We start from the raw sequence: 14,518 nt of genomic DNA on the forward strand, positions 1-14,518 counted from the left end.
CTTTTGGCAAAAGCGTCCCCCAGAACATGTTTAGGAGCACATTTCAGGCCATTTGGAGTCGATTGGTACCCATATTGAAGCACCTTATTTTTTGTCCCATATGTACAAGTGGAGTTGGCACTTTGACATTTTCAGCAACATGCTGAGCTGGCCCTTTGAGGAGTATCTCGGGAAGGCAAGGTCGTAGAGAGATGAGACACACATCAGCGTGTTCAGCGTGGTCCAAATAGGGCAGATGGATCACGCTTCTATGTCTGCAGGACTCCCGCTGCGCAGCTACAAACCAAATGCCTATCCCAGTCACAGTCTATGCGATTAGTGAAAAGTGAAAATTTGACTAAGTGCTTTTGGCAAAAGCGTCCCCCAGAACATGTTTAGGAGCACATTTCAGGCCATTTGGAGTCGATTGGTACCCATATTGAAGCACCTTATTTTTTGTCCCATATGTACAAGTGGCACTTTGACATTTTCAGCAACATGCTGAGCTGGCCCTTTGAGGAGTATCTCGGGAAGACAAGGTCGTACAGAGATGAGACACACATCAGCGTGTTCAGCGTGGTCCATATAGGGCAGATGGATCACGCTTCTATGTCTGCAGGACTCCCGCTGCGCAGCTACAAACCAAATGCCTATCCCAGTCACAGTCTATGCGATTAGTGAAAAGTGAAAATTTGACTAAGTGCTTTTGGCAAAAGCGTCCCCCAGAACATGTTTAGGAGCACATTTCAGGCCATTTGGAGTCGATTGGTACCCATATTGAAGCACCTTATTTTTTGTCCCATATGTACAAGTGGAGTTGGCACTTTGACATTTTCAGCAACATGCTGAGCTGGCCCTTTGAGGAGTATCTCGGGAAGGCAAGGTCGTAGAGAGATGAGACACACATCAGCGTGTTCAGCGTGGTCCAAATAGGGCAGATGGATCACGCTTCTATGTCTGCAGGACTCCCGCTGCGCAGCTACAAACCAAATGCCTATCCCAGTCAGAGTCTATGCAATCGGTGAAAAGTGAAAATTTGACTAAGTGCTTTTCGCAAAAGCGTCCCCCAGAACATGTTTAGGAGCACATTTCAGGCCATTTGGAGTCGATTGGTACCCATATTGAAGCACCTTATTTTTTGTCCCATATGTACAAGTGGAGTTGGCACTTTGACATTTTCAGCAACATGCTGAGCTGGCCCTTTGAGGAGTATCTCGGGAAGGCAAGGTCGTAGAGAGATGAGACACACATCAGCGTGTTCAGCGTGGTCCAAATAGGGCAGATGGATCACGCTTCTATGTCTGCATAGAAGTTGCGCAGCGGGCTACAAACCAAATGCCTATCCCAGTCAGAGTCTATGCGATCGGTGAAAAGTGAAAATTTGACTAAGTGCTTTTGGCAAAAGCGTCCCCCAGAACATGTTTAGGAGCACATTTCAGGCCATTTGGAGTCGATTGGTACCCATATTGAAGCACCTTATTTTTTGTCCCATATGTACAAATGGAGTTGGCACTTTGACATTTTCAGCAACATGCTGAGCTGGCCCTTTGAGGAGTATCTCGGGAAGGCAAGGTCGTAGAGAGATGAGACACACATCAGCGTGTTCAGCGTGGTCCAAATAGGGCAGATGGATCACGCTTCTATGTCTGCAGGACTCCCGCTGCGCAGCTACAAACCAAATGCCTATCCCAGTCACAGTCTATGCGATTAGTGAAAAGTGAAAATTTGACTAAGTGCTTTTGGCAAAAGCGTCCCCCAGAACATGTTTAGGAGCACATTTCAGGCCATTTGGAGTCGATTGGTACCCATATTGAAGCACCTTATTTTTTGTCCCATATGTACAAGTGGCACTTTGACATTTTCAGCAACATGCTGAGCTGGCCCTTTGAGGAGTATCTCGGGAAGACAAGGTCGTACAGAGATGAGACACACATCAGCGTGTTCAGCGTGGTCCATATAGGGCAGATGGATCACGCTTCTATGTCTGCAGGACTCCCGCTGTGCAGCTACAAACCAAATGCCTATCCCAGTCAGAGTCTATGCGATTAGTGAAAAGTGAAAATTTGACTAAGTGCTTTTGGCAAAAGCGTCCCCCAGAACATGTTTAGGAGCACATTTCAGGCCATTTGGAGTCGATTGGTACCCATATTGAAGCACCTTATTTTTTGTCCCATATGTACAAGTGGAGTTGGCACTTTGACATTTTCAGCAACATGCTGAGCTGGCCCTTTGAGGAGTATCTCGGGAAGGCAAGGTCGTACAGAGATGAGACACAAATCAGCGTGTTCAGCGTGGTCCAAATAGGGCAGATGGATCACGCTTCTATGTCTGCAGGACTCCCGCTGCGCAGCTACAAACCAAATGCCTATCCCAGTCAGAGTCTATGCAATCGGTGAAAAGTGAAAATTTGACTAAGTGCTTTTCGCAAAAGCGTCCCCCAGAACATGTTTAGGAGCACATTTCAGGCCATTTGGAGTCGATTGGTACCCATATTGAAGCACCTTATTTTTTGTCCCATATGTACAAGTGGAGTTGGCACTTTGACATTTTCAGCAACATGCTGAGCTGGCCCTTTGAGGAGTATCTCGGGAAGGCAAGGTCGTAGAGAGATGAGACACACATCAGCGTGTTCAGCGTGGTCCAAATAGGGCAGATGGATCACGCTTCTATGTCTGCATAGAAGCTGCGCAGCGGGAGCGCTGCGCAGCTACAAACCAAATGCCTATCCCAGTCAGAGTCTATGCGATCGGTGAAAAGTGAAAATTTGACTAAGTGCTTTTGGCAAAAGCGTCCCCCAGAACATGTTTAGGAGCACATTTCAGGCCATTTGGAGTCGATTGGTACCCATATTGAAGCACCTTATTTTTTGTCCCATATGTACAAGTGGAGTTGGCACTTTGACATTTTCAGCAACATGCTGAGCTGGCCCTTTGAGGAGTATCTCGGGAAGGCAAGGTCGTAGAGAGATGAGACACACATCAGCGTGTTCAGCGTGGTCCAAATAGGGCAGATGGATCACGCTTCTATGTCTGCATAGAAGCTGCGCAGCGGGAGCGCTGCGCAGCTACAAACCAAATGCCTATCCCAGTCAGAGTCTATGTGATCAGTGAAAAGTGAAAATTTGACTAAGTGCTTTTGGCAAAAGCGTCCCCCAGAACATGTTTAGGAGCACATTTCAGGCCATTTGGAGTCTATCGGTACCCATATTGAAGCACCTTATTTTTTGTCCCATATGTACAAGTGGAGTTGGCACTTTGACATTTTCAGCAACATGCTGAGCTGGCCCTTTGAGGAGTATCTCGGGAAGGCAAGGTCGTAGAGAGATGAGACACACATCAGCGTGTTCAGCGTGGTCCAAATAGGGCAGATGGATCACGCTTCTATGTCTGCAGGACTCCCGCTGCGCAGCTACAAACCAAATGCCTATCCCAGTCAGAGTCTATGCGATCGGTGAAAAGTGAAAATTTGACTAAGTGCTTTTGGCAAAAGCGTCCCCCAGAACATGTTTAGGAGCACATTTCAGGCCATTTGGAGTCGATTGGTACCCATATTGAAGCACCTTATTTTTTGTCCCATATGTACAAGTGGAGTTGGCACTTTGACATTTTCAGCAACATGCTGAGCTGGCCCTTTGAGGAGTATCTCGGGAAGGCAAGGTCGTAGAGAGATGAGACAAACATCAGCGTGTTCAGCGTGGTCCAAATAGGGCAGATGGATCACGCTTCTAGGTCTGCAGGACTCCCGCTGCGCAGCTACAAACCAAATGCCTATCCCAGTCAGAGTCTATGCGATTGGTGAAAAGTGAAAATTTGACTAAGTGCTTTTGGCAAAAGCGTCCCCCAGAACATGTTTAGGAGCACATTTCAGGCCATTTGGAGTCGATTGGTACCCATATTGAAGCACCTTATTTTTTGTCCCATATGTACAAGTGGAGTTGGCACTTTGACATTTTCAGCAACATGCTGAGCTGGCCCTTTGAGGAGTATCTCGGGAAGGCAAGGTCGTAGAGAGATGAGACACACATCAGCGTGTTCAGCGTGGTCCAAATAGGGCAGATGGATCACGCTTCTATGTCTGCAGGACTTCCGCTGTGCAGCTACAAACCAAATGCCTATCCCAGTCACAGTCTATGCGATTAGTGAAAAGTGAAAATTTGACTAAGTGCTTTTGGCAAAAGCGTCCCCCAGAACATGTTTAGGAGCACATTTCAGGCCATTTGGAGTCGATTGGTACCCATATTGAAGCACCTTATTTTTTGTCCCATATGTACAAGTGGAGTTGGCACTTTGACATTTTCAGCAACATGCTGAGCTGGCCCTTTGAGGAGTATCTCGGGAAGGCAAGGTCGTACAGAGATGAGACACACATCAGCGTGTTCAGCGTGGTCCAAATAGGGCAGATGGATCACGCTTCTATGTCTGCAGGACTCCCGCTGCGCAGCTACAAACCAAATGCCTATCCCAGTCAGAGTCTATGCGATCGGTGAAAAGTGAAAATTTGACTAAGTGCTTTTGGCAAAAGCGTCCCCCAGAACATGTTTAGGAGCACATTTCAGGCCATTTGGAGTCGATTGGTACCCATATTGAAGCACCTTATTTTTTGTCCCATATGTACTTTCTCTCGTCAACCAAGATACAAGCAATTTTGTGGTCTAAGCACACATTCATGAATCTGACGTAAAGTTTTCTTAAGACATTTCTTGAGAACAATTAAGAAAGAATGAAAGAAAATACTTAAAAGCAATTGGTGAATGAGGCCCAATGTTCTGAGAATAGTAAGGAGAGATATCACTTCACTCTGGTATCTTTCTCATAAATGTCTAGACTCTACATGGAATTGGGAGTAGCCTACTTTATTACTTCCCTTAGAGGAATTAGATGTGACCTTCACATAAAGACAACAAACATACAACAAGAAAACAGTCTCAGGCAGTAAAAAATACTTTGAGCTGTAACTGTTCACCTTATCACTGAGACATATCCTACAATCTTCTGTTCTGTATGATCTGTATGTTTTATATTCACCAGAGAAGCCCAGTAACACCACCGTCCCCATCATCTCTGCACTGGTTCCTGTTGCTCTCGTTCTCATCGCTGTCACTGGATTCATGGTTTATAAACTGAAGAAAGGTGAGAGAGAAATGAAGACGATGATCTGATTTAATGACTGTCAGAGAGACACAACACATGAAATAAACAGTCAAGAGCAAAATAAATTCACTAAGTCTGAGTGAGTAGAGGAGAGGATCATATTCAGTGGTGATGAGCTGATCAACCACATCCTGTCATTTACAAGGGATTTGTCTTTTCTGTTGGTTTTAGCCAAAGACCCTCCATCCCGTAAGTGAAACGTATTTACTCTGTTTAAAATGATGCACTAATTTTGACTTTTGGATTATTGTGTTGATTTTGTTCATTTACTGTTTCTTTAAAAGATCAGCACTGGTTAAATGGACTGTCCTCAGTTTGACACAAACAGTGTGTTTCTGATCTTACAGCTCCTGAAAACAGCTCTGAACTCTCTGAGCGTCTGAATCCAGAAACCTGACTGACAAACACTCCATCCCATCCCATGTGAGGTCACTGATGAGTGACCTCACATGGGATGGAACAAATCAACACTTTGACATGTGTCACTTTCTCCAGCTGAAAGAGTCTCAGTAATGCTTTACTTCCAAAAAAAACTACAGCAGGTTCATTTGCACATAAGTGGGATGCTTTTTCCCTCATGATTCTTTATTTCATCCAACATCTTGTGTTGGTTGTATTTTATGGTTCTATTCATTAATAGGTTAATGAAACCATGTTGTTATTTTTTATTTTTATTTTTTTACAGTGGTACAGTGTGTCTCAGAATGTAGAGCAGGTTGTCCACTAACCAAAAAGGCCGTGGTTCGATCCACATGTCAAAGTATCTGTAGGTAAGATACTGAGCCCCAACTTTGCCACTGACATAGGTGTCTGAATGTGTGTGAGTGGTTAAATAGAAATGTACAAGATGTAGATATAAGGTTGTGTGAATGTGACTGTAGTGTAAAGCACTCTGAGTTTTTCTATAAACTACAAAGACACTACATAAAGCAAGTCCATTTAGAAAATATCTAATGTACCATTCAATCTTTTTTCAATGATGTAAACACTTTCCAATAAAAAATCTCAAATTATCAAAGTCCACATGTTCTGTCTGTCATTACAGTGAGAGGACTCAGTTTGACCCTTTTGAATTTTTTGTCAAATCTGGACTAGATTAATCTACAGACCCTGAAGACTCATAAAAACACAGTCTCTGATTGTGAAACCTTTAAAAACATTTGCTGTTTTGTTCTGTTTTCATCTGACCATTAGACCAGAGTCCAGATAAAAAAAACAAAAAAAACACTTTACCTAGACTTCTCAAATCTGGCCTAGATTTTAATACAGAGGCTAAACATTCATTATAACACAGTTTCTGAATTGTGAAACCTTTATTCTATCCGTGAAAATGCAATAAAGGCACATTTCAATGTTTTTTCAGCATATAGATCTACCTCATTAGACCAGGTCTACCTACTTTTCAAATCTGGACTAGATTAATCTACAGACCATGAAGATTCATAAAAACACAGTCTCTGATTTGTGAAACCTTTATTCTATTTGTGAAAATGCAATAAAGGCACATTTTACTGTTTTCCTACATGTCTTATAGATTCTTCAAAATTACACACATCAACGGTCTCCCTCATGGTCATACTACAGCTAACAGCTGTTTTGGACAAAATTTAATTACGAGATGAGGTGTCTAATTAATTTTTTTAATCCAGTGAATGCAATGCGCTTCCATAGTAAAACAAAGTGTTTACATCATTACACACTGTCAGGTCAAACACGACAGTCAGGTTACATTTGACTGGAAAGTTCTGATTTATTCTAGAAGGCCAATCCTTAAAGCAGAAGTAAGTGATATATTTGTGTTAATATAAGTCTTAAATAGTTATATCTTCCGACAGCAATCACTTACATAGAGTGTTTGGTCTGAAACACGGGTCTGTCAGTCACTCTGCTCTGCTCTGAGTCGAGGAGAAAACATTTATCGTATCCTACAGTTTTTATCCAATGAGGAGAGAGAACGGCATGCAGGGCTGTGTGTGCAGCCAAGGGACGCCGTGAATGTGGCGACGTAGGGACGACGACTGTTATGGTGCGTTCAAGGAAACTCGTATTTTTCCGACCGTGAAGTCGTACCAGTTCGATCTGGTACAAGTTCACCGGTCGGAAGTTACGAGTGGCCGTTATAGTGACTTTCACCGGTAAAACAGGTCGGAAAAACACGAGTGGGTTGCCTGGAACGCTACAAAGTCGTAAGTTGTGACTTGAAGCTGTAATTTACGATTTCAAAAGCCTGCCTGGAACGCAGCATTAGCGAAAACGACCGGACCACTTACTTCTGCTTTAAGTGTTTCCGCTGATTACATTTAAAATCACGTACACTCTCAAATCTCTCAGCTACAGTATAGGCCTATAGGTCTACTTTCCAACCTCTATACAGGAGCTGTTGAGAAATAGTCCCGTGTCGCCCTCTAGTGGCCGAGAAATAAAGTGATTTAAAGACCTTGCTCAGAGAGACCAGAAACGAAAGTGAAATACATCCATTAAAACAAGTCATTCCAGCCTCGTCACTGCCACACCGGCTCACTGGGCTCGCACTTTCTTCTTAGTTTGTCCTGTTCACTTTCTGTTCACCTCTCTGGTGTCGGTCCATGTGAGCCCCTCGGCCAAAACCAACTCACTTCAGCTTGGACCCTGTTGTTACCTGCAGCTGCTGCAACATGTCAGAGTCCTGTGAGATCGATGAAGGCTTCTACTCCAGACAGCTGTGAGTAGTTACACCATGTTTTGATGTCAAGTTCAACTGTCCTGTCCCACTGAGTCACCGTGACTGTCTCTCACCTGCACACAGGTATGTCCTGGGTCATGAGGCCATGCAGCGGATGGGCGCAGCCAGCGTCCTCATCGCGGGCATGCGTGGTCTTGGAGTGGAAATAGCTAAAAATGTGATTCTGTCCGGAGTCAAGCGCGTCACGGTTCAGGACGAGGGTCAGGCTGAGTGGACCGACCTGTCCTCACAGGTACTGTCTCTCTCTGAGGCGTCCTTCTGTCGCTTGTCTGTGTCATAGGCTACACCGTGAAAAAGTCAAATGTACAATAATTAACCGTATAATTTAAATTGTAAAGTTACAGTAAATTACTGGTTAATGAGTTAACTTTTACAATAACAATGTACAAATACAGTAAAATATTGTGACATATTTCCAGTAAATTACTGTGAAAGTAATGCAATTATTAGCCAGTAATTTACTGTAAATTTACATTTTCCAGTGTATAGCTGTCAGATTCGGGATCATTTATAGACATTAATAATAATAACACAGTGGCACATACTTCAAACCATATTGTTAAACTATTTAAATCTCATTTCACCTGCTACATAATATAATAAAATAATCTAAATTAAACATGTTGCATGATATAGTAAACATGTAATAACTATGGTTTTGCATGTCCAAAAAGCAGATAATGTAACTACATGGGTGTTTCCTGGAAATCAGCAGGAAGTCAGATTTACTTTCACTATCAACTACACTGTTTTATATGGATGTATTGATTGAAAGAAGTGGTCACTGCTGACACGCCCTTGCTTGCATTCAAAAAGACTTTATTACAAGAAAGAACAATGTCACAAAAATACAGAATCTGAGAAAGTCTCTGGTGCCAATATGAGATCCTCTCCTGTCTCAGCCCAAATCACCTCTATATATGCAGTCTGATCTCCAGAACCACACCTTCTCCAGACAGAGAGGAGCCTCTGTCCAGATGCTCCATACATATCCTCTGAACTTTTTAACCTCTAAAGTACAGGAAAAAATTAACATTACACCAAAACAAACATTATTAGTCAGGAAATGGGAACCCAGAAATACATCCAACACAAAAATGACAAATAGTTCAGGGGGTAAACAGCTCACAGGGTTAATACACTTCAACACTCACCCCTCACCCCTAATAAACCGATTCTATCAAACAGCTTTAAGTTTATTATTTGAACATTTACAATATTGAATATCAATATTTAAATTCTTGGCCTTGGAAACACATTCTGACACAGGTGTCAAGAGGTGTTACATTTCTACCATGTCTGGTCAACTGAACTGGGTCTGACACAGTTGAAAGCATGCAGGTTCACTTTTGACTGGATTTCCCCACCAGTTTTTCCTCAAGGAATCCCACCTTGGTCAGAACCGAGCCACATGCTCGCTACAGCAGCTGTCCGCCCTGAACCCACATGTGCGTGTGTCAGCACACACCGGACCGCTGGATGAGAATCTGCTGCTGGAACATCAGGTACTTCCTTTATGTCCTTTATGTTGAAAACATACTGTAAAGCTTAAGCAACAGAGATGGATGTGAAAACACCCTTCTAGTGTCAAACTCTGTGCACATAAAGCTCAAACATCCAAACAGAGCAAAGACCTCTCTGAGTGGAGGAATCCTGTCACTTTGCAGGTGGTGGTCGTCACTGACTCCTCGCTGGATGATCAGAGGCGTTTCAGTGAGCTCTGCCATTCGCGCGGAATAAAGTTCATTGTAGCAGACACCAGAGGACTCTGTGGGTAAGCAGGCATGTCAAACTGTCAAAAACTGATTTGATGTACTTAAAAATGCAGACAAACAGAAAGTGAAAACCTTGTGGTTTTTCTACAGTCAGTTGTTCTGTGACTTTGGGGAGGAGTTTGAGGTTTTGGACCAGGATGGAGAGATGCCAGTGTCAGCAATGATACAAGGTGTCACTAAGGTAAGGCCTTCCATCTGTTTCATGTGAGTGGCCTATTAAGATCTGTTTTGTTTAGGGATGTCACGATTATAGATTTTCTTGGTTCGATTATTGTCAGAGAAATACTTTTCACAACACTATGAATGTGTAAAATCAAATAAATTCAAAATATAATTACATTACTAATTGTTTACACAAAGTATTTGAAGTATCTATTAACATAGGCCCAATTATTAATCCCCCGGGGGTAATGTTTGAAATATGCAAGTCATAAATTGTCAACCACAACAAATGTTTAAGTTTATTTTAATTGTTTGTTTGTTTTTAATTACAAATGACATGCTAACATTTAAATTCCTACCAGTTCAGTGTTACATTAGGCAAATTTGTAATTTGTAATTTATTTATTTAGAAGTCAGGACAATGCACATTAATAAAACATGTACCGTAGTACGTGCAAATGTGCCAGATTGTAGCCCGTGGGCTAATTTCCATCTGGAGTCCTCTAGGCAGGTTGGTGTTACAATACAATACAAAAGGTTAGAATACATTTTAAGTAGAAAATAGCATAGACACATACAATATTACAACACATTACTAGTACTAATATATGTTAAAACAGGTCAGTACATTAGAGACAGACAGATCAGTACATTAGAAGCATGCAGTTAGAACATTAAAGGTGATTACATGTTTGGTTGGCTCTAAGCCATACCTTCAGGTGGCTCTTAAAAGTAGTCAAGGTAGGGCATTCCTTTATGGGTAAGGGTAATGTGTTCCAGATTGCAGTTCCTTTCGTAGACAGGGCATTTTGACTGAAAGAGGTTTTCCTGTATGGAACCACACAGTCCCTATTAGTAATTGATCTGGTGGTCCTCGTTTGTTTAAATGCAATAAACTCTTTAAGTGGAGATGGCGCCAGGCCATGAAGTACTTTATATATTAAGCATACAGAGGAGAATTTACAAAAATTAGGAAAACTCAGCAAATTATATTTCACTAGAATGTTACAATGATGGTAAGAAAACGTTTTTTTGTCTAAGATTTTGAGTGCTTTTTTATACAGAAGCTCAATTGATTTCACGATAGTAGAGCCGGTCATGGACCAGCTGGTAATACAGTAGCTTAAATGAGAAAAAATCATAGAGTGCAGAAACATCAAAGCGGCTGCTTCTGACAACGATCCTCTGATTTGCTTAAAGTTGCAAAGGTGATATTTAATTTTTTTTTATAACATTTTAACATGATTTTTAAAAGAAAGTTTAGAGTCTATAATCACACCTAAATATTTAAATTCATTAACAACTTCCAACTCGTCAGCACCCAAAAAAACACCTGAGCGAGAAGGCATGGAAGAAGCAGATTGCTTCGACAGAAATAGACAAACAGTTTTTTTTGCATTCAAAATAAGACACGAACTTGTAAGCCATGTTTGTATGTGTGTGAGTGCTGTAGAAAGCACCCGTGCTGCCTCCTCAAATGGACTGGTATCTGTGCATTTACCTTCACTTTGGTGAACATCTGTCGATATGGTTCTGACATTATCTTTTTTGGAAAGTGACAGTATTTAGGAATCTTTATGATAAATTAATTGTGGCATTTAATACCACATTTAATTATGAAAACAAGTAATTGTGACATCCCTAGTTCTGTTCAATGCTATTGTCTTTATTTTAGGACAACCCTGGAGTGGTGCTCTGTACAGATGACCAGAAGCATGGATTTTCAGATGGCACCAAAGTGTGTTTCTCTGAAGTTCAAGGCATGACAGAGCTGAACAGCCACGGCCCTGTCGAGATCACCGTCCGAGGTTAGTCCAATTCCGTTCAGTTCAGTCTATTTAGAGTGTAAAATCACCGTGGTAGCTACATGGTCTCAATACACTTTACAAAATCTGTACCAATAAAAACAATCAAGCGAAAAAGTAGACAGGCCAAATAAGCAAAAGAACACACAAAAAGACTTAACAGACAAAATGCACCTTAACACTTGGTAAAAAGGTGTGTTTTAAATATGGCAGTGGAGGTGGATTCTTTAACAGGAGGCTATTCCATAGGTAAGGAGCGCGGTAGGAGAAGGCCCTGCAACCAAATGATTTTTTTATTGAACGAGGGAATGACCAGAAGGTGTGACTTCAGAGAGGTTAGATGACAAGGCAGAATATAGGGTGTGAGTAATTCAGATAGGTAGGATGGGGCAAGACCATTTAATGCCTTATACAGTAAGTTAAAAGAAGGATCTTACAATAAGCTCTGGTCTGGACAGGCAACCAGTGGAGATGTGCTGAGTCGTAGTTACTGTACATGATTATACTAGTTTTTGTCAGAATTCTAGAGGCAGCGTGCTGTTCCAGATGGAAAAATTATGATTTGGCAATTTTCCTGAAGTGAGGCTGAAAAGATGAAGTAGAATCAAAAGTGACTCCTAAATTTTTTATGCAGGTGCTCTCCGTGATTGTGCACTCATCAATCTTCAAACAAACATTTTTAAACAAGTGCTTATAATTGGAAGGCTTGATCACAATTATGTCAATCATAGCAGTGTTTAACATAAGAAAGTTTTGACTCATCCAGAGTTTGATTTTGCACACATGCAAAAAGTCATTTGGCTGCAGCAGCATGTACAGCAGGATGTCATCAGCAGCATAGCAGTGATACAGTTTATGCCACATTCTTAGATTATCCTTCCAAGAGGGAGCAAGAAAATACTAAAAACAAGATGGCAAAGGACAGAACCTTGGGGCATACCAGATATCACATTAATGCATTCAAAGAAAGAATTATTGAAATTAACACATTGGGTTAAGTTGGTGTTAATTTACTATGATTACTATTTTGAGTATTATAGGAGTAGAGGGGTTATAGATCCTCTGTTTATCTTCTTTCTGCTTTTCCTAAACACTTTGGTCTGGTTTTTCATTGACAAATAGTAAAGACTTGTGGTTCAGCTGTGTTAATAAGATGATGTGACTGTGAGAGGTGTATGCATCCACTGGAGTTAATGAGGTGATGAGACTTACCAGTGTGGTGAGCGCAGCTGCAGCTTGACTGAGTACTAGGACCACAGGCATACACACACACACACACACACACACACACACACACACACACACACACACACACACACACACACACACACACACACACACACACACACACACACCCACACACACCTTACACTTCTGAGAACCAGCCTGATTTTATCATGACAATCCTGAACTGCCTGAGGTCTCCAGATGTAGCTGGATTGATTGACTTTTTATTGGGCATTTGTAAAACACACACATTGATTATAGACCACAAAGAACAAATAAATGAAATAATGGGACCAATCAGAATAAATAAAGAATTAAATGAATTAACAGAAATAGGACATAACAGGTTGCCCTCCCTCCCCCTACTTTACTTAAGTGCAAGTTGTGAGCACTTAAAACGACCTAGACCTGACTAGTCTGTAACATGTCTGTCCTCTGCTCTTTAGACTGCATAGTCATGAGCCAACTAAACTCAGCCCTCAGCATTTTCCACTATGATCATCCTGGTAGAATTTAATAGTTACCTCTATCGACAGGCCCTCACTCCTTCAGCATTTGCGACACTTCGGCCTTTTCCATGTATGAACGTGGTGGAATGGTGACTGAGGTTAAACAGTCCTGTAAGAACAGTTTTGTAAGTATCCGACTTTTTTTTCTCAATTTCTGCTTTTGACAATCAATAAATACCCTGTTAATTAAAAAAAAAATCAATTCCAGAAACCACTGAGTGAGGCTCTGCTGGATCTTACTCTCCTAAAACTGAATGACTTTGGAAAAATAGTGCGGCATAAAACCCTGCACTTGGCTTTCCAAGCTCTCCATAGCTTTGTGAAGAAAGAACAACGACTCCCTCATAGCAGGTCTCAGGTCAGTAAAAGTTACAGAATAAACCAATAAGTCAATTAATTTTACACAAGAACCTGTATGAGAAGGTAAAAGTGAATCAATAGTTAATCAGGCTGTCTCTCTTTTTGGGGATTACTCCTGTATAGTCAGATGCAGATACCCTGGTTTCCATGGTGAACGAGCTGAATGAAGTTGCTCAGCTGGAACAACTGGATGAAGCTGCTGTGCGACACCTGTCCTACACAGCCCGGGGCGACTTGGCTCCTGTCAACGCGTTCATCGGAGGCCTGGCTGCCCAGGAAGTTATAAAGGTAAGGTCATTACTTTCATCCTTTGGTTTTTGATGATGAATGTTCACACTTTTATTATAACAGTATGTGCTGCTAGATACATAAATTAGCATTTATTGCGTGGATGTGGAGTGGATATCTGACTGTACTCTGCTCTGTGCCCTCTGTAATATTCAGGCATGTAGTCGGAAATTTATGCCTCTGCGGCAGTGGTTCTATTTTGATGCACTGGAGTGCCTGTCTGAAGGGGAGGGACTGGAAGAGAGCTCTTTTTCAGCAGTAAGACAAAAATATTCTATAATTTGAACTAAAACGAATCAGATTTATGTTTAACTGAACTATTCTTGCTTTTGCTCTTTCTTCTCTGACAGAAAGGCACAAGGTACGACGGACAGATCGCTGTGTTTGGGTCGGCCTTCCAGGAGAAGCTTGAGAGGCAGAAGTATTTTCTGGTGAGGTGTTGTGTGGGTTGACGTGCGTCCAGCAGGGGGCGCTCTCTGCACTGGGAAGCAGGGAGCTCCATCTGTGTTTTTCTTTGATGTTGTCTGGTGTTAATGATGGC

The 14,518-nt window shown here is 41.8% G+C and overlaps 1 protein-coding gene and 1 long non-coding RNA gene across 2 annotated transcripts in view; both read left to right on the forward strand.

Annotated features, from left to right (window-relative positions):
- Window positions 1-5,009: 5,009 nt before the first annotated feature.
- LOC146987800 (uncharacterized) lies at window positions 5,010-5,543 on the forward strand. The gene is made up of 3 exons (XR_015035940.1): window positions 5,010-5,108; window positions 5,301-5,318; window positions 5,477-5,543. It is a non-coding gene; the product is annotated as an uncharacterized LOC146987800 (long non-coding RNA).
- A 2,109-nt stretch (window positions 5,544-7,652) lies between these two features.
- Window positions 7,653-14,518, forward strand: part of uba7 (ubiquitin-like modifier activating enzyme 7) — a 60,747-nt gene continuing 53,881 nt past the window's right edge. The window contains exons 1-11 of the mRNA XM_085777174.1: window positions 7,653-7,830; window positions 7,915-8,083; window positions 9,222-9,356; window positions 9,519-9,625; window positions 9,717-9,807; window positions 11,464-11,596; window positions 13,357-13,454; window positions 13,538-13,687; window positions 13,813-13,977; window positions 14,134-14,235; window positions 14,328-14,408. Coding sequence (XP_085633300.1) covers window positions 7,784-7,830; window positions 7,915-8,083; window positions 9,222-9,356; window positions 9,519-9,625; window positions 9,717-9,807; window positions 11,464-11,596; window positions 13,357-13,454; window positions 13,538-13,687; window positions 13,813-13,977; window positions 14,134-14,235; window positions 14,328-14,408 — 1,278 coding nt within the window. The 5' untranslated portion in view covers window positions 7,653-7,783. The remainder of the gene's footprint in view (window positions 7,831-7,914; window positions 8,084-9,221; window positions 9,357-9,518; window positions 9,626-9,716; window positions 9,808-11,463; window positions 11,597-13,356; window positions 13,455-13,537; window positions 13,688-13,812; window positions 13,978-14,133; window positions 14,236-14,327; window positions 14,409-14,518) is intronic.

The sequence above is a fragment of the Trachurus japonicus genome, chromosome 5, assembly GCF_045865225.1.
Source record: "Trachurus japonicus isolate A0001 chromosome 5, Traja_1.0".
NCBI lineage: Eukaryota > Metazoa > Chordata > Actinopteri > Carangiformes > Carangidae > Trachurus > Trachurus japonicus.